An 18,869-nucleotide genomic window follows, 5' to 3' on the forward strand; every position below is an offset into this window, starting at 1 on the left:
AGATCTTTATAATTGCACGACCTCTGCGTCCTGATAAATCTTTGATTTATTTTCCGCATCTGAAAGTCTTTTCACAAGTATTGGCACGTCATTTGTACTTCCAAGGCGCATGGAGAGGGAAAAAAGAAGTCTAAAGAAGTCAAAACACCAGAAACACTTGTACTATATGGACCAACTTTACTGTAAGATTGACGCTTTTCAGCTTGTGGCCTTCCTCAGGGCCACCCGGTTTCCTTGTCATTATCTACTCTGGCAATATTTTGCCAGGATCACCAGGAAGGCAACAACAAAGCAATGCTATGTTTCAGGGACAAAACATGAATCCTCCATCTGTGACACATATTTGACCTATAAGCATCTTTGGTGCAAACATACCTTCTGTATTCTCTGCTGGTATTCCACAGCTTTCCTTTTGAGTTCCTCACTTGTTTGCCTGGAGTCTCGAAGTTCAGATTCGTAGAGGTCGCTGCGGCGTCGGGCAGCAGAGAGGTCCTCCTCCAGCTGCCTGATGGTGACCTGCATCTCCTCCAGCTGGGCATGGTACTCCTGAGTCCAAAGACCGCAAACAATGGTCATCAATGTGGAAAAAAACTGCCCTCCCACTAATTGTATGTTTATGAACATTTTAGGTGAAGTTTCACCTAATCAAGTTTAGTCAAGTTCACCACTACTATTGACATCTTACAGTATATCCCTTATGTAACTTAATATCTCTTATACAACACAATGTTGTGCATTGAACTGGACTGCTGATTGTATTGTGACACCGATTTCATTTATATTTTGAAACCTGTTCAAGGACTTCTGGCTGTGAACACACTCATGCTGTGCAAGCTGGAGACAAGTCACCGCTGTCATCCAAGTAAAACATTATTTGAAAACGTATTTTTTTAATTTCAATAAAGAAAAACTGCTTAGTTTAAAAATATTTTACAAGGACTTCAGGAAACAAGATTGTATACCTCTTTAAACAATAAGTCATGCCATTTTCAAATATCCATTGTGCTACGTATTTAACCCAGCAAAGTTTCAACATTTGCCAACTTTCAAGAAGCTGGTGATATCCTAAATAAATGTACTGTTCTATTTAGGCTTTTCCTGAAAAATAACCAGCAGGTTTTTATGTGAAGGTTTTGACAAGATACAACAGCAGCAAGAGTTAGTTTGATACAGCCTAAAGAGGGTAACTGAGCTCTTAGCAGGGCAACAATTGCTGCCAATGCTATACAGACAAATATATACTGTGCTTCACAGATCTGCTGACACAGTTTCACTGTGCAGTGATCTTTAGAAACTGCACTGCACGAAAGCAATAATCATATACCACCAAAAGTGTCAAAATCAAAGATAAGACGGATTACCACTTCAATGCTGTAGTAGGCAACTTTGCACTATAGAGACCATAAAGTGAAAGGAAAGACAACTGCTTAAGTCAACAAAAATCTTTTCAGAGACATGTTGTACTGAGGTTGGTTCACTCTTAGATTATCCCATCATGTGCACCAAGATTTTTAACAAGTGAACAAATGGAAACAAAACTGCAGTTAAACGCTACTATTTTTTTTTTTTTTGGGTTCTTCTGTAAGAATTGCGTTAGCAAAAATTAAAAAAATATTTTGTTCACCAAAAACAAAAGAAAAATCATCGCGTCCTGCAGGCAGTCTCATTCTCAAAAGAGATCTGATAAAACTTGGTGGCAACAGGGGGCCACCTACAGGGGATATTTAGTGGCCATATTTGGTGGGTCATGGTTAATGTAGAACCCTGTTTGGTCTGTAAACATATTTCTAAGTTCAACTTTTTGATTTGAATCATAAATGTTGATAAAAAAATGGTTAATACTATGTTCCCTTGGGAGGAAGGCGGACAAATCTCTTGGTAATGATCAAAGTGTCTGCACTTTTGTACCTTGCAGGGATACCATCTGCAGGGATGACCTTTATGAGTGTTGAGGACAAGGCAGTCCTCAGAGGAAAAGCCTTGCCTGTGTAACAGGGACACACTAAAGAATATAATCTCACTGCTGCTTCAGTAACTCCTTTATCAGCTATGATAGTATAAAGGCGACACTGTGGAAAGTAGAAGAATCTCCTCAAATGAGACGATGGATGGAAGTATGAAGGCATTTTCCCCCCATTCACTAGACATTAGCATAAATAACTTGAAGTGTTTCACATCATTATTGTGATGAGAGGGTGGAGACAGAAGAGTGTTTGAATGAGAAGACATTTACATACTTGCTCTTTAATTTCTTGCAGCTTGTTGCTCTGTTCCCGGATGTCGTGCAGCAGCTGCATGGCCTTGTCATCTTCTCTGGAGACTTCCACACGGGCCTCCTCTAAACTTCGCTTTAGGCTCTGCAAACACATATGTGCGCACAAATTCAAGGCTGCTGTTTGTTTGAATCAATACTGATTTTTGAGGCGTTGAGGACAGCTACACACAACTTGCAGAAGAGTATGTTTGTTTGAACATGTCTTTCAGTTACTTACACCACACACACACACACACACACACACACACACACACACACACACACACACACACACACACACACACACACACACACACACCACACACACACACACACACACACACACACACACACACACACACACACACACACACACACACACACACACACAACACCACACACACACACACACACACACACCACACACACACACACACGTTACTATGACTCACACTGCACTCCGTGATGTAGGTAGCGAGGTCTTGCTCCAGAATGTTCCTCTGAGTCTCGGATGCCTTCAGCTCCACATCCTTCTGGTGGAGCACTGACTCCAGATCAGTCATTTTACGCTGGAACCTGGAGATCTCCTGCTCCATCTGAATCCACCGGAGAAGAGCACAATTACCAGTTTCTTTGCAACTTTACTAAAGGTCGTCAACTGTTTGTTACATTAAATGCTTTTAATGTGACAGCAATGTAAAGCCACTAAAAGTGGTGATTTAAATCAGTGAAAAGGGGCCATCATCAGTCATAGATTCTGATGATAGTGAAAGTATTTCACACAATTCTAAAAAAAAAGAAAAAGAAAAAATGTTATAATGTTGTACACACAACAGGATTAACTTGGCTTATTACAGCAACACCAGAAGCCTGTTGATCTGTGTCAAGCCAGTCAGGCGGAATAAAGGACGTCTGGTAATAAAACCCCTGATCAAATCATTTGTTTTACTCAAAAACTACAAAAATAAAATTTCAGTTTCGAGTCACTTAACGGCAGTCAGTCAACAATGGTCTTACTCTAGTCATCTCTGTCTTGCTTAATGGAGCAGATCGTGCATTTGAAAATAAGAATGACTTGTTTCTCATAAAGGCTTGTAACAAAATACTGAAACATGAATAAAAATGGCTTTAAGTACACCCTCACCTTGTGACATTTGTCTTGAGTTTCTTGTAATTCTCTGCTTTTAAGATGCAGTTTCTTTTCCATGGAGTTGGTCTTAGCAGGAGAATTGAGGCCAGCAGACACTGACCTGATAACAACAACATATACTGTATATATAAATATACACATGTTCATTATAATACCAGTGGGATAGTATTGCCTTATTTGCAGAAGGGTTAGCTATGTGTAGACTGTCTAGAGAGGTTATTTACCAAATTAAAATAAATTAAGATGAAACAAATTTTCATAAAAATGTTTTGATTGTGTAAAAACGTAGAACATTCCAAATATCACAAATTCTCAAATCATCTCAGCTAATTAAAAAGATAATCACTGAAAGTCTCATATCATAATGACATAAAACCACATCATGTATCAGCAAGCCTTAGTATTGTAGCTTAATTAAGCTGGCTGAAATGCAGACAGACACAACACCCACGCAACAAAAATGAGCAATACTGAGAAGCTAAAAATAATAAGGTTGCTGACAACATTTAGGATAACATTCTTCAACAAAGCATTTTTGAAGTGAGAAAAAGCCAAGTATATTATATTCATCAAGGTTCATTCAGGACAAAACAGACTGCATGAACAAAACAATGTGTAGACCTGGGAATATTTGCTGTTTGCCTTACAAAATAATGTGACAAGAGAATTTGGGCTATGCTTTTGCTCAGGGTTGGTCTACACAGAGCTCTGTAGTCAGTCCAATGCACTGGATTTTGTTGTTTATGTAAGGTGATGTCCTATTTTGTTTACATTCTTTGGGAATCATTTAGAGGAGCAGAATCGATTATTGCCCTTCCCTTGGCCAGAAAAAAAGAGAAAATTCTACTCTGAAGTCTTCTAAATACATGAATGGGTCTTTTGAATGTGTTCACAAATACAGCAGAGGGATCTTTAATAAAGTTGAGTCAGACTGAGTCACAGTGTTAAAAATAATCACGATTCAAGCACTGCTTCCTTCGCCTCTCTGCATCGAGAAACATCCCCCTGAAACACACATATACAGTACATATGGGGGAGTACACACACACACACACAGTGCCATAGGAAATGAATGGGAAGGAGTAGAATAGTACACACACACACACACACAGATTAAACAAGGAGGCGTTCCAGCAAGTTTAATCTATTACCAATTAAAACTTGATGATAGATATCAAAATTCATAAAGTTCTCCAGCGCTTAGTGGAATAATTTTTGGGGCTACTGTACAAATAATATGACAATTTATCTAGTTACGTATGCTTTGAATTGAAAATTGAAGCAGAAAGCGATTACTAATGTTTTTGATGAAAGAATGGGCAATATTTAAGTATGCAAGTTAAAGGCTTTCCATTTGCAGTGTTGTAAACGGAGGGGATTTTTCAGTCAACCTTCAATCATGTTAGTAGAAAGTGGAAAATTACCACTTTGTCATCTCCAGTCATGCTTTGGGTGTAGCCAAATGTAGACCACAATTAACTAAATGCATTGATTTAGTAGTAGACCTAGTAGAGCAAGACGCACATATATAGAGGTTCAACTCCAACCTACGGCCTTTTGCTGTATGTCATTCACCCCCCCCTCCCCTTCCATGTCTAAGCTGTAATGTACAATTTTTTTTTTTTAATCAGTTGGTCACTTTTATCCTGGGACTATGAATATCCACACAATGGCCATCTGGCAGTAAGCATGCATGGCAATGTGGTCAGGAGTTGCCAAGCTATCCTGCTCTTAACCACAGTGTTATATGACTGACAAATATTTTCTTGTGAACATGTGAAATATATTGCGTACATTTTCCAAAGCACCTCGGAATAGTCCTATATTACCCCAAAAAGACAGAGTTTGAAGATTTTTGAGAAAACATAAAGGCAGAAGTTTATGATTCTTACAGACACCTTTCAGAGAGGATTTTTTGACACTAAAACACAGATAGCTTCTTTTAAATTTGAGGCAAGTTGTTAAGGGGGTTTTGTTGTTGAGTTTTACTGATGAAGAGTCAGACAGACAAGTTCACACAGAAGAAAAAAAAGCTGGAATAGCAGGAACCCCTAAAACACTTAATTAGCATTCCATTATGCCTGGCATTGGGTAATTTCTCTTTTCTTTTCAGCGTTGTAATAAAGAATGTGTACATGCATATGCATGCACCCCCACACACGCATTTGACACATTCTGTGAGCTCTGAGTTCCTCTTAGTCAAATGCAGCAAAGAAAACGACTGGCTTTAGGTAAAAACCATGAACAGATGACTGATGGTGTAACAGCAAACAGAGACATTAGAAGAGGGAGAAAATAAGAGGAGGAGATGAGATGGGTAAAGATGGGGGTGGGGACTATGGGAAAAAAACATCACGGTAGTAACCATAGAAATAGATTCTCTCCCCCAATCTGAGCTCTCATCCTTTTCCCCGTCTAATCTGCTAACGTTTTTTCTTCCCTTTCTGTTGCTGCAGCTGTCATGATCCGCAGTCTCCAGGACCATTAACCTGCTAGAGCACTGCCATGGGGCTACAGAATTGAAACCCATCCTCTTGCATTCTTATCAGAGGTTATGAAGCCAAACACTATTAGGGATAATTACAGTCCCAAAACCCATGCTATAAAAGTCAGAAGCCCATTATGCTGCACAGTAACAGAGAAAGCACAATAAAAGCAGCGAGGGTGGGAGTGTGTCTATGTCTGGGGTTCCACCTCTCAGCAATCCTCATTGACACACTCAGCTGCATACCAATCAGCGCCGATGGCAAGATAACGCCAGCTCACATCCTCTGGTCCATTCATTTGATCTATCTATCTATCTATCTATCTATCTATCTATCTATCTATCTATCTATCTATGCATCGGATCAACTATGTGTGATCCCAAAGCATAAAAACAGGAATCAGAAGGAGAGAGCACTGGAGAACGGGGGGATCCCTCCCCTCCCTTGTTCCTTGTCTGACACAGCATAAGGCACACACTAATGACAGGGACATAACACCAACTGGCCAGGGCACCACACTAGGTTACCTGAAACAGGGCTACCTGGAATTTGTTGCCCAGGTAATGAGGAGTCTAATGGCAGAACAGCAGCCCAAGGTAGCATGGGGTCTTTAATCAACAAAGGTGTGTTAGAGAGGTGTGTGCAGGAGGTCTCTGCGTTGACTACAGAAAAAAAAGGGGTCGCCTTTGGAGGAAAAAAAGAAAAAAAGAAAAAAAGAAAAAGAAAAAAGCCAAACAATGCCAAGTAAACAGGTAGCACTTACTCAGTTTTGGCCAATGCTGTCAACGATCTGCTGAAGAACCAGCCTAGAAAGGGCAGATCCTGGCCCTGGAAGCCCGCTGGCAGAGCTCCTCGCTGGGCTGCTGAGGGTGGCCGGGGGGCTGCCTGCTCCGGCTCCTCAAAATTAGAGGTGTCATCTTCAGAGTGCAATGCAGGAACGAAAGGCGGGAGAACTGCAGGGGAAAGGATGGAGTAAGAGAGGGCAAGGGAAAAAAAGGCAGCAACGAACAAAGCAGTAAAAAAAAAAAAAAAAAAAAAATGATTTAAATAAAAAACACAACAAGGAGAAAGGGAAGAGAAAGGAAGGGAGGAGGAACAGAGCAGAGCTGTGGGAGCCTAGAGTGCGGTAAGTCGCGCGTTGATGCACATGCTGACTCTCTGTCCGTCCCTCCCTCCCTCCCTCCCTCGCTCGCTCTTTCTCTCTCATACACACATGCACACTCGCTCTCCCTCACTGCAGTAGAGCAAGCTAATCAGCTGGAGCCAAAGCTGAAGCATAAAAGCTCTATCTGTGTCCAATTAACAATAAGTCAACTCTATATTTTTCTTTACATACAAACATTTATATATGATTTTTTTTATTGTATTTGATATTTATTACTCAAAGAAAAAACATTAATACAATTAAAAAAATTAATAAATCTTCTCTTCAACACATATAGGCACAAAAACTTATTATTCATCTGAAGACATGAGGTTTTCCGCACAGCATAATTAACACTGATCACCCATAAAGCTACAAGTGTGGATTGCAGAAACTCTGTTGAGCTGCAGTTCTTTAATGTGACTATGCTTCACTGAAAATGTCCGTTAATGTGAATGTTATGGGTGTTAAATGGGGTTTTCCCATTCATGCTTATCAGGTGAAAATGCCAAACTCGTCCTTTGGTGCAGTCTCAGATTGGATGGAAACAATGACATCCCAACAAACGCAAATGCATTGCTGCCCTAGCGAGCGTGTCTGGTGTTGCTAGCGTAAAAGATTGAAGAAGAAGCAGATGAGTAGCAGATATTTACTCTGCCTCGCTTCTTATCTATGCCTCCCTCCCTTTCTCTTCAGAAAAGAGCTGGCCTACTGCCAATGGCGCAAATAATCTCATTATTTTACCATCGACAACACCACTGGCAACATGATTGCTGTTTATGTGCAACCCCACAAACACAGTAAACCAATGTATATTATAAACATTTATATTTGACAACTAGTTGTAGATCATCTGTCCAATAACGTGATTAGAGCGACACTGTGTCACTTCAAGCTAAATTGAACATTTTTGCTGGAGAGACAGAAGAACAATGTCTCAAGGGAGAGGAATCTCCACACCTTGTCTTAAGTGGTTCCAGTCTACACTGGAGAAGAAAGAGTGACAGCGAAGTCCCTGGAAACCCAGACGCTCTTTGGCTCCACACAGCAAGCTCTGTAGCAGGTCTACAACCTGCTTACTTGCCCGCGGCTCCTCTGGAAACTTAAGGAAACGCTGGGGGCAAAAAACATTGACAAGCATTTATTACATGACACATTAACTGATCACGTTATGCTTCAGGTAAATCAGACTGCATATTTTCATCGAGTACACTGGTAATGGTAAATAGGCAGTCAACAGTAGACCATTTCAGATCAGATACCAGTGATCAATGTCAAGATGACAGTACCTGAAAGTTGAGGATGTTGTGTATTGTCTTGGTGGAAGTACCACCAGAAAAAGGCGACCTGGTATAGATCATCTCATACGCTATGACGCCAAGGGACCACCAGTCACACTCAACCCCATAGGTGCTGTGAGAGCCCCCATTAATGGATGCCAAGACCTCGGGTGAGAGGAAGTCTTGGGTCCCAACAGGGACAGTGGGAGCTGCAACCTGGAAATGCATTAATAACATATGATGATGTCACTGTCAAGCATACTGGAGTTAATACATAGGGCAACTCTGTAATCTACCTACTGTTTTGTTAGCAGTCAGCCTGGCAGCTGATCCAAAGTCTGCCAGCTTGATGTGACCAGTCCGATCAATGAGAACATTCTCTGGTTTGATATCTCTGTAAGTGGATAGTTAAGAATTTGATACTGCTTTTACAGGGCTGTTTGTTGCCTGAGTACTGTAATATGTCTACCGCTCTGATGATAATGGAATACATTTGTAAACTCCAGCAATGTTTTTGTATTACATAACATCATCCTGAGTGCTCCAGGTTAAATTACAATGTTACATATCTCATGTTCAGGTCATGTTTTCCTGAATTATGTGTATTTGGCCTTCCAGTGAAAACAAAAGGCAAACAAAGAATGGCATTTTGCGAGTTGCTGTCACACCTGAGCTGTGCAGTCTGTTTTAACCAAAGCCTGGAGCGTTTTGTTGGGGGTGGTGTGAAAGCTCATTTGAACTCTGGCATGGACAAATATCAACTTAAGATCTCTAGCCTTACTTCCTTAATTGTGTTGTTCCTTAAAGCCTTGAAATGTCAAGTCTTCATAATTGAGAGGTGGGATTCTTACCTGTGGACATAGCCCAGCTGGTGGACAGCATGAACGGCCTCTACCAGCTCAGCTAAATAGAACTGCGCCATGGACTCATCAAACTGATCTTCGTATCGGTTTAGCAGGGACATCAGGTCACCGCCTGGCAAGTACTCCATCGCCTGAAGACACATTTGTGTGCAGTCAGAAACTGGTAGTATCAAACTATGGCCGGAACTTACAACTTTAATTAATTATATCACATGCTGTTGAAACATTTATGGATGCCTATTAATATGCCTATATTTAGAAATAAAAACAAAGCTACAAGTGTCAGACCACGTGTGCTTAAGCTCACATCAAAGCTGTATTCAGTTTAAGCTTTTAGGGTGGTTCTCCTCATTATAGATTCAGTTATGTAACACTGAATACTATTGCAGATTTGTCTGTGATACTGCAGTCAAATGATTGGTCTTAAAGCGCTAAATAAAATACACCAACAATAACTACATCATCCTTGTGTATCTGAGATCACAGCCTAAAACGACACATGTTTACAGTCAAAACAACATGCCACAACATAAAAAGATATTTCATTAAGCATCATTAATGTTTGGAAACACAAATCAACAGATCAACCCGACTCATGTTTGACTTAAGTTCTCTTTTCCGCTGTCTGCATGAGATGAAAGGCATTGGTCAGGTGAATTTGAGCTATACGGTGGCAGCCATAGAGCCACGACAGACGAGAGAGCCCCTGGTGCATGAATGGTCGGCGAGTCTGAATGAACGGGTGCATTCTCCAGTGTTACCTAGCAACAAGGAGACTGGGTGCCTCTCTGACACATGGATAAAGATGGATGCTTTGTATTTTCCTCCCTGTTCAGTTAGGGAGCGGGGTGACACAGAAGGGGAGTGAAAAGAGAGGAGAGGATAAAGAATGTAGACATGCGGGGGGCATGAAGAAAGGTATAAGGAGAGGGTGAGTGAAAGAAAAACAAAGGGCAGTATACAGTACACAGCTTGGCTCGGCAGGAAAGGCTTTTTTCTGCATCCTCAGCCAGTCTATTAGGTCATCAGAGCACATATAGATTCTTTGTGAGGTTAACAGCCTTCACGATGCTTACACTGGACATACTCTCTAAGGGAGGACACGGTACTTCACGGTTGAAGATAGACTATTAAGAAGACACTAACATTTTGGAAATTGTGCCTGGTTGCCTCCTTAACCAGAGTCAAAGGAGAAAACCATCTATCAATTCTATATCCACATTAAGTACAGATATCCAGAAGGGGTTTTGCCTATATGTGAAACACAGGAAGCTTGGGGAAACAGTTAGCTCAGCTTGATTGTTCACTTTTTTTTCTCAGTTGTAGATACCGAAATGTGACCTTGTGATTGTAGTTGCAATTAGCTACTTAATTCCTTAATTTAACCTTTAAACATAACCAATTTTAACATAAATACCAATAAAAATGACAAGAAGTATTTTTATTATTATTTTGTGTGTGTGTGTGTGTGTGTGTGTGTGTGTGTATGTGTGTGTGTGTGTGTGTGTGGTACAAGCAAAGAAAAGTTGTAGGAGTGTGTGAGTGGAGATGTCTTGCATATCCTGGACGAAAATTATACTCCTTCCCATTCATTTCCTATGGCGGTCATTTTTGACCGTTAACAAAGAAAAAGTGTGACCAAGTTGAATAAATCACTCAAAATTCAAAGAAAGTAGTCACATTGTATTTAAGGTGTTAAATGCCTTTTGTGAAGGATATCATAAGGTATTGAGGCAATCTTATGAAAAATGCCATATTAATGGTGCAGGGAATGTGTAAATCGGTCACTTTTGACCGGAACAGTGTTACAGCTACAGGCCAAAAGACTGCAGCAGACGTCCTCTCGAGTGGAGTAGCAAGCATTAAATAATGTTGTTTATCTGAACAAAGCCCTGGTGACTCTTGGCTGTACTGGCGGCTAGCCTGCAGGCCAACAATACTACAACAACTATTTGGGGATTATTTTTTTCACTTTTGAAAGAGGCTAATCATTTCCCACCCGCTTCAAAGTACTTCTTAAACATACAAGTTGCTCCTTTAATTGCTCACTTCAGAACCCTTCCTGTAGCAACTCATGCACTATTCTGACTTATCTGAACTTAACTGTAAGTCACGTTCTGGAAATCCCAGCTGTGAAAGGAAGTGGGGGAAAAAATCTTTATATAAAACATTAGCTATTAGCATGTTGTGCATTAAACAAGACATTGCGGTTGTAGAAGCAGATAACTTTGACGCTATTTTTGAACAACCATAGCTGGGCCCTCTGGGTAATTTTGGAGTTGTTTGAAGGTAGATTTCCTTCATTTTTTAAGAAGATCAACCACTTTCCTTGCTTCTGCTTTTTGAATTCAGCAAGATGAACATATCCTGACTGTTCATCTCCTCTCACCTGACTGTGGTTTTCATGGATATTTCCCAAATGCTTGAACATACATTGATTATGAAGACAGCATAAATGAGCATAACTTTAAAATTAAGTAACTAACAACCAAAATAATGACATTTAACATATTTAACAGTCACCATTGGAAAGTTCAGTGGATCGTTCTATGCCACTGCTACTACACAGGTTTCAGCTCAGTTAAGTACATTTTGATTTGGAATCTTCTACTGCAACCACTTTTACCATACCATGGTAGGTGCTACTGTGTGTGAATTAAATTACTTCAGATCTGTTTTGGAATGGAGACCATTGTACCCCACACTGGTAAGTTTATTGCAAGGGGTTTATTAAAAAAATACACAAATCTGTCTGTTGCAGGGTGGGAGACCACATTTTGTCTTTACCAAGTCATAAATTCTTTTGAATTCTTTTTTTTTTTTTTTTTATGTATGTGTTTTGTTGTAAACGGTGATGTACATTGTGTGATGTAACATGTGATGTGCGGTTTGTGTGTGTGGATAATTTTTCCCCTGTTTTGTATGTTGGTAGTGGCTGGGCGTGTTTGTTTGTTTGTGAAAAATCAATACAAATATATATTAAAAAAAAAAAAAAAAAAAATACACAAATCTGCAGTTAAAATAGCCTCTCTGGTTGAGCCAGGGACCACAGTGGCATAATGTTTTAGTAAGTATACTTCAATTACTGACTGAAGTGCCTTCCAACCTTCATAATAACATAAAGGTCTGTACTATAAAGAACCTAGGGATTGATTGATGTGTAACTGTGCTATGTTTTGCGGCTTGCTGTAGCTCTGCATGGCTTACTGAGAAAGCGTATTTGTAGCTCTAGCAGTCTGTATGGTGTCTTCTTGACTTCTGTTCTGTACAAATATTTCTGTTTCCTGTTGCTCTGGTCTAAAATCATCTGACCAAAGGACTACAGTTGAAAATAAGCCCGCTGGCTAACACTGGCACATTTACAGAAAAGTAATTAATGTGTGTTGTCTTTTATAAAATAAAGACTAAGAATTCAAATGTATAATACACCCATCAAGCACTACACCGGGTTTGCAATTTTCTTGTTACGGTTATTACCAAATTAGTCCCCTTTGGCCTATGGCAGTTTGCAAAAGACCCTTAAAACGTTCTTCTGACAAGGAGAAATTTACGTAAAATAGAAATTTCAGTCCATCCTCAAGATCAGAAATAAACATGCAGTCTTACCAGGTAGACATGTTCATTATCCTGGAAAGCGTAGAGAAGCTGCGGGATCCAGGGACTGCTGTTAAGAGCCAAGATCTTCCGCTCCTCCTCATGAAAAACCACCTGAGAAGAATTAAAAAGGCATGCCATCAGCACGTATACATTAAATAAATAAAACAGCAGTGCAGCACAATATATAATTGTGAGCAGTGTATCAGCCACATAAACTCATCTGTCTAAAATACTGAAAAGCTAACATCTTTAAGACTTAAATTGGGATTACATGTAATTTTAAGGAGATCTTAACGCACACACCAAACATTTTGACACCAAGATTTCATGACTTCCTTACCTAGCTTCAGTTCATGTTGCTAGTTTAATAAGTGAGAACTCCTTTTGTCAAATTATGCAAAGTAGTCACAGGTGGCATGAACAAAATATTTTTGTTCATTGTAATGCTCACTTCAGATACCTTCCTGTCACCGTTTATATACTATTATGACTAAGATCTATTATATTTCTCACATGCCAGAGAGCCCAGCTGTGAGATAATGTACCCACAGTATATGTTTTATTTAACCCTAGAGCACCCTCCAGTGGGACTTTTTCGTACTGCAACTTTTACGTTTTTCTTAAAACTCTTTAGTTCATTTAAATGCCTTTGTAATGATTACAACAAATGTGTCTCTAAAGTCATTCATGAACCTTTAGAGCCCATAAATCATAACTCTTAGAGCAACTGAGCTTGGCTTCGGCTGTTGATACTGCTTGAAAGAAATACTCAGACAAAACAGGCTTTCTTCACAGCGCATTTTAACTAGCCACAGCAGAAAAGCACAGATGTAAGTAACAACATTAACAATGCCTATGTGTCCGCCATGACAGTGAGCCAGCATGCACAATACTGAGACCCTAAAACCAAAGACGTTAAATGGAATTCTGTAATCATTAATTGTATCATTTATACCTGTGTTTTCACTACAGTGTCATAAAATGTCAACTGTATAAAAAGCCTATTGTATGGTAAAGCAAAATGATTAATATAAAAAACTGAAAAAAACTTTCTATTTTCTATGTTTTAGTACTCTGTTACAGTAGTTACTTACATTTTTTTGAGTGCGTAAATCTGTCTTGTCCATGACTTTCAGTGCACAAACATCTCCAGTGGCCTTCTCCCGGACTACTTGGACTTCGGCAAAGCGGCCTCGACCCACCACGGCACACACTTCAAAGTCCGAAAGACCAGGCTGCATGGCTCGCAGCTCTGAGACCACTTCGGAAACTGTTTCACAAACACAAAAACACACAGGAGGTTTTTCACCCATTGTTCCTGAGAAATGAAGTGAAATAACTTTCAGGAGGTAAAACTGTAAAAGTACTGTAAGTGCAAAACTACATTCTATTAGTTTAGTATTGGTATATACATGATATATGACTGGTGCTGAAAATAACATACCAATATTGTTTTTATGGTCTATATTTGCAAATTGTGGAATCAGAATTTTAGTGCTCTCTTTTAGGGATGTCAATTTATACTGTAAAAACTGTGCAGCCAAGGTGCTCTTGAGCAAGGCACCGAACGCCCAACTGTTCAGGGCGCCATTCCAAGAGCAGCCCCCCCCACCCTGACATCTCTCCGTTAGTGCATGTATAGGTACTGAGCATGTGTGTGTAATCCAGGCCTGTGTGTAATGTGTATACTAATAACAACAGAGTGTAAACATTTCTAATTTCCATTGCAGGATTAATAAATTATTATTATTATTGAAACAGAAAAAAAATAATTATGATGTTAAAAAGCAGCTCAAAAACCATAAATAGGCATGTTTTAAAAGCTGAACCAACAAACTGATACAATGCAGAACGTATCAACTAATGAGGGCGGCCTAAAAACAACAACAACTAACAATGAAATACTACACGTGTAAAATGTGTGCTTACACTTATTAACAAAGTTTGCCACATGATGTATCTTCATAAGCTCTGGGGAGATGCATTCCTGGTATAGTAGCAGCAGAGCCTCCAGAAACTCTTCCCGACCTAAAGTGCATCCTCCCTGCTGCCCACACAGGCTGACTCGGCCCTGGGGAGAACACATAAACACAGGAAAAGGAAGTCACCTACTGACAGTTGCTGCGACAGACGGTTATAACTGTTTAAGACAATGCATATGAACAGTTAATATAATCTAGATATCTAAGATATACATAGCTTTACCTGAAACAATTGGTTGAGTCGCGAACTGCGGATGGTGATGGGGTCCGCAGAGGACGGCAGCGTTTTCAGGCTTCCCTGACTCACGTATTTGAACTTCAACATAGCTTCTTAACAACAGATAACCTGGGCGAATGACATATAGTAGGTCGAAGTCAAAGCAAGTAACGTTACATACTTTAATCTAACACGTTAACTGATTAACGCTACATTGTGGTTACAAGAAGACCAAGGGAAAAGCTGTCAACAAATGTCAACAATGTGTCCCTTTAGCATGCTAGCGTTGGCTAGCGTTTTGCTAACTTCGCTAAGAAACAAGAACGTTGGCGCGACATGCATATAACGTTAAGTGTCGTTCAGTTATATTTACATTGACCAAAATGTACGCTATGAGATTACTCACCAGACTGCCATGCATATAATTATAATTTAGTGTTTAATATACACAGAAGCCTAGGGAGCACACTGTTATCCTCTCGATAAACGTTGTTTCCGGTCAACTTTCAAATTTTGCGCGTTCGCCGCCCACTTCTCGACCCTGCTAAATCAAGGTGGCGTGTGATTGGGCCACTGGATTATTCTGGGCGGGTCCAGCTATTGTTTTAAACCAATGACTGATGTTTCAGACCCTCTCTCTGCCAGTTGATCAACACAACAAAGAACAATCTATGAGAACGATTCATGCAAAACGGAAGGAGAACACGTTTATGACAATAATATAACATTAGAATTGAAGAGTAATATAAAGTTGATTATGAAAATTTATCATTTGACAGATGCAGTTACTGCAGATCTGAAATACCATCTTACTACTATTATATTGTATGAAATAAGCCCATTTGACTTGGGATGCTTTGGACCATAGAAGGTAAATAACCCACCATATTTAAATAAATAAAATGCTTTGTACACACTGCAGTTATTAAGTAATGTAAAAATCAACGTATACATAAACCACATCCATATTCCACGTTTTCTAACACTCAATTCAACTTAACAGAAGGAAATACAAAGAGATAGAGAAAGAGATACAAAATGATACAGGCATGCCTATTTGCAATCTGCCTGCAGGCTTCTGGATCAGATTGCTCCAGTGAACTTCAGTTGTCATAAAGGTTGAAGACTATCAGTAGATTGGCCAAAAGCTTGAAGCCTTGCATCCTCCTGCTTTACAAGTGGATCTTTTCTAACATTCAGCAAAATGTCATAAGAAAGCTCAGTTGGTAGAGCAGTCGCCCATATATAGAAGTTTACTCTTCGACATAGCGGGACCGGGTTCGAATTCCCAACCTGCAGCCTTTTCCGAATTTCATTCCCCCTATCTCTTCACTTTCATGTCTTCATCTGTCCTGTCAAAAATAAAGGCCAAAATGCCCAAAAATAATCTTAAAAAAAGATGTCATAATCATTGTCAAAGGTGCTCATCCTGCAACCCTGCATTCCCCTGGTGCTGCAAACCCTTTTTTCATCAACATGCCTGCCCATGCAACTTGGCATCACCCATTTTGGTACTGTGACCCTTATGTGTAAGATAGGTGGAGTGCTCCTTTAACCACATCACCATTACATATATAACCAATTACCACAATCTTTTAAATGCTGTTTCCCAGTGTAAATCGTCACTATTACTTTTTAACATCATAGACATGCTGTCATTACAAACTCTAAATAAACATGTCACTTGTATTCCTTTAGGCATAATAAATAACACATTAATTTGCAGATAACCAAAATCAGGGCCAAAACCTTTATTTCCAACAGATTAACATGGTTCATTATATTTAGTTACAGTTTTCCAAAATTGCATGGTCAGATATTCTAGACTAACAGGTGGCGTAGTGAAGAGATTGGGGGCTGGCGTGTAGCCTTTAGCTTCCCTCAGTTTGGCGTAGGAGGAGCTGGAAATGTGGTGTTACGGTTGGGGTTGAGTTTTTGATTTGGGGTTAGGAGCAGGGTTAGGACTGGGATTGGGTTTTGGGTTTGGGTTGGGATTGGGATTGGGAGTGGGGTCGGGGGTGGGATTAGGATTAGGAGGTGTAGGAGCAGGGGCAGGGGCAATATAGCACCCTCTCTTGTGCCACTGCATGTCCCGCACTCGTCGGACGGACTGGATCTGAGGTGCAGTGGCTCCCCAATTGTTCCAGTGCTTGAAATCTCCTTTCTCAAGCACATACTGGCACCCTCTGTAGCCTGGATACATGTATCCCACCCACCTTCAAAGGGAAGAGAAAGAGTAGTGTGTAACATATCTTTAAAAACAAAACAATTACATCTACTATAAATTATATTTATCATTTGGAAGGTTACATCTTACGTTCCATTGATAGCCTTAGCACTGGCCACTCGATCCTGGAATCCATGAGCCCACAGACTGGGGACGTCATCATCCACAATCTCCATCTTTTTACCTTCAAAGCCTGTATTCTCAAACAGGTGCAGTTTATGATCTGCACTGTCCTAGAGAGAAAAACAATAGGTTTGATCACGCTTAACAGGAAGTTACATGAGCTAATATTACATTGCTAATACTGACCACTTTCAGAGGCTTGAATGAGCTCAGACTGTAGATACTCATACAGTTGGTCCAGGCGCTCCAGCGAGGATACTCTCCTTTCTCCAGCACAAACTGCTCTCCTGCAAAACCTGGACGCTCAAACCCCACCCATCTGACAATATGGAGAGAACGCATTACACATAAATGCACACATTCACCCTAAGCTAGGGAAACAACTAGAAAACAGGATGCAGATGCAATAAAATTGATGGGACTCGATAAAATTGGATTACGTACGGTCCCGACTCCACAATGACCGAGCCAATTCTCTGCGTCTTCTCCAACACATCTATACATTCACCAAATAACTCCACCTTCTTTCCACGAAAGTTCTCGAACTCAAAAACCGCCAACTGCAAGAGAGATGGAGAGTGGGATAATGTATGATCTGCACCATCAGCAAAGTCTTAATGCATGGAATTTCTGACTTATCTTAATTTGAGCATGTATTCATAATGTGTGAAGTCAACATTTTTGTTCAATTAGGTACCTTATATGTGGCTCCAGAACCTCCTTGGCCCTTCTCTGCAGGCAGCTGGTCTGGGTTTCCCTGCTGGTCTGTCATTTTGCCTCTACAAAGCACAGCAATTACATTGTTAAATGCATTAGATAGATTTTTACTCTTAGGTTATTGAATTTATAGAGGAAAATTGTGTTTACTGCATATACTTTAAAACATGGTCACAGATAGGACCAAACTGCTTGGTTTTAATTTTTCTGTTCACAAATCTGATATATCAGCAAAATATTTGCACACTTTACTTGTTTACTTTACTTAAATCCTAGTTTGTCCATTGCATATGTAAGAATAACACACTAGTGCACACACAACATGCTACTTAAGCAAGCATTTGGATGCAGAAAGAAGAGGGGACAGGGAGAGATGAAAAAAGAAAGGCCTGTCGGAGATTTTTTTTTTTTTACCTGGATGGCTTGTGCTTCACTGCACCACGTACAAGCCACGCTCTCCGTCTTTCCTCTTTCTTTTCTCTCTTTTCTGTCTGTCTCAGTGTGAGGGTGTGTGTGGGTGTGGAGGCCTGGCGAGCGGTCGTTGGAGGCCAGTGGGGGTATTTATGGTTTATTTCTGGCCACAGCAGCAAAAAGCCTGTTGATGCAGCAAGTCTGTCGCACCCATTGTGTCCATCACAGTGCTTCTCAATAGGCTTGCCCCTCTGCCCCTGGCACACTGGCAAAAGCTGCCCAGCTCTGCCCATGCTGCCATCCTGACCATGATCCTATAGTGGGCACGCACACACTGACTGCTAGCCAAGAATGAACAGGGATCAGTCTCACTCAGCAGTATTGGACCCACCCAGCTATCTTGCACTCCAGTTTCCTG

General features: G+C 40.3%; 2 protein-coding genes across 8 annotated transcripts in view; both read right to left on the bottom strand.

Moving 5' to 3' along the window:
- Nucleotides 1-15,528, bottom strand: part of cita (citron rho-interacting serine/threonine kinase a) — a 40,611-nt gene extending 25,083 nt beyond the window's left edge. For all 7 annotated transcript variants that reach the window (XM_032512707.1, XM_032512708.1, XM_032512702.1 and 4 more), the window contains exons 1-14: nucleotides 15,380-15,528; nucleotides 14,980-15,102; nucleotides 14,704-14,845; nucleotides 13,869-14,044; nucleotides 12,784-12,885; nucleotides 9,166-9,308; nucleotides 8,615-8,708; nucleotides 8,324-8,530; nucleotides 7,995-8,148; nucleotides 6,654-6,843; nucleotides 3,399-3,504; nucleotides 2,707-2,850; nucleotides 2,238-2,357; nucleotides 376-546 (exon numbers count right to left, since the gene is read on the bottom strand). In XM_032512707.1, the coding sequence (XP_032368598.1) occupies nucleotides 376-546; nucleotides 2,238-2,357; nucleotides 2,707-2,850; nucleotides 3,399-3,504; nucleotides 6,654-6,843; nucleotides 7,995-8,148; nucleotides 8,324-8,530; nucleotides 8,615-8,708; nucleotides 9,166-9,308; nucleotides 12,784-12,885; nucleotides 13,869-14,044; nucleotides 14,704-14,845; nucleotides 14,980-15,081 (1,851 nt within the window). In that variant the 5' untranslated portion in view covers nucleotides 15,082-15,102; nucleotides 15,380-15,528. The remainder of the gene's footprint in view (nucleotides 1-375; nucleotides 547-2,237; nucleotides 2,358-2,706; nucleotides 2,851-3,398; nucleotides 3,505-6,653; nucleotides 6,844-7,994; nucleotides 8,149-8,323; nucleotides 8,531-8,614; nucleotides 8,709-9,165; nucleotides 9,309-12,783; nucleotides 12,886-13,868; nucleotides 14,045-14,703; nucleotides 14,846-14,979; nucleotides 15,103-15,379) is intronic.
- A 1,164-nt stretch (nucleotides 15,529-16,692) lies between these two features.
- On the bottom strand, nucleotides 16,693-18,759 carry LOC116687391 (beta-crystallin B3). Its single transcript, XM_032512745.1, has 6 exons — nucleotides 18,455-18,759; nucleotides 18,021-18,102; nucleotides 17,768-17,883; nucleotides 17,510-17,642; nucleotides 17,291-17,433; nucleotides 16,693-17,189 (listed from the first exon to the last, which is right to left on the bottom strand). The coding sequence occupies exons 1-6, from the start codon at nucleotides 18,742-18,744 to the stop codon at nucleotides 16,889-16,891; spliced, it is 1,065 nt and encodes a 354-aa protein (XP_032368636.1). The 5' UTR covers nucleotides 18,745-18,759; the 3' UTR covers nucleotides 16,693-16,888.
- Between the last annotated feature and the right edge of the window lie 110 nt (nucleotides 18,760-18,869).

The sequence above is a fragment of the Etheostoma spectabile genome, chromosome 4 (assembly GCF_008692095.1).
Source record: "Etheostoma spectabile isolate EspeVRDwgs_2016 chromosome 4, UIUC_Espe_1.0, whole genome shotgun sequence".
In the NCBI taxonomy this organism is placed as follows: domain Eukaryota; kingdom Metazoa; phylum Chordata; class Actinopteri; order Perciformes; family Percidae; genus Etheostoma; species Etheostoma spectabile.

Excerpts from the sequence above, each read along its gene's own strand:
- LOC116687391 (XM_032512745.1), bottom strand. The coding sequence starts at position 18,744 with ATGGGCAGAGCTGGGCAGCTTTTGCCAGTGTGCCAGGGGCAGAGGGGC. Across the intron at positions 18,103-18,454 it reads GTGAAGCACAAGCCATCCAG|AGGCAAAATGACAGACCAGC; the intron begins GTAAAAAAAAAA and ends TGTGCTTTGTAG. Across the intron at positions 17,434-17,509 it reads CATTCAAGCCTCTGAAAGTG|GACAGTGCAGATCATAAACT; the intron begins GTCAGTATTAGC and ends TTTTCTCTCTAG.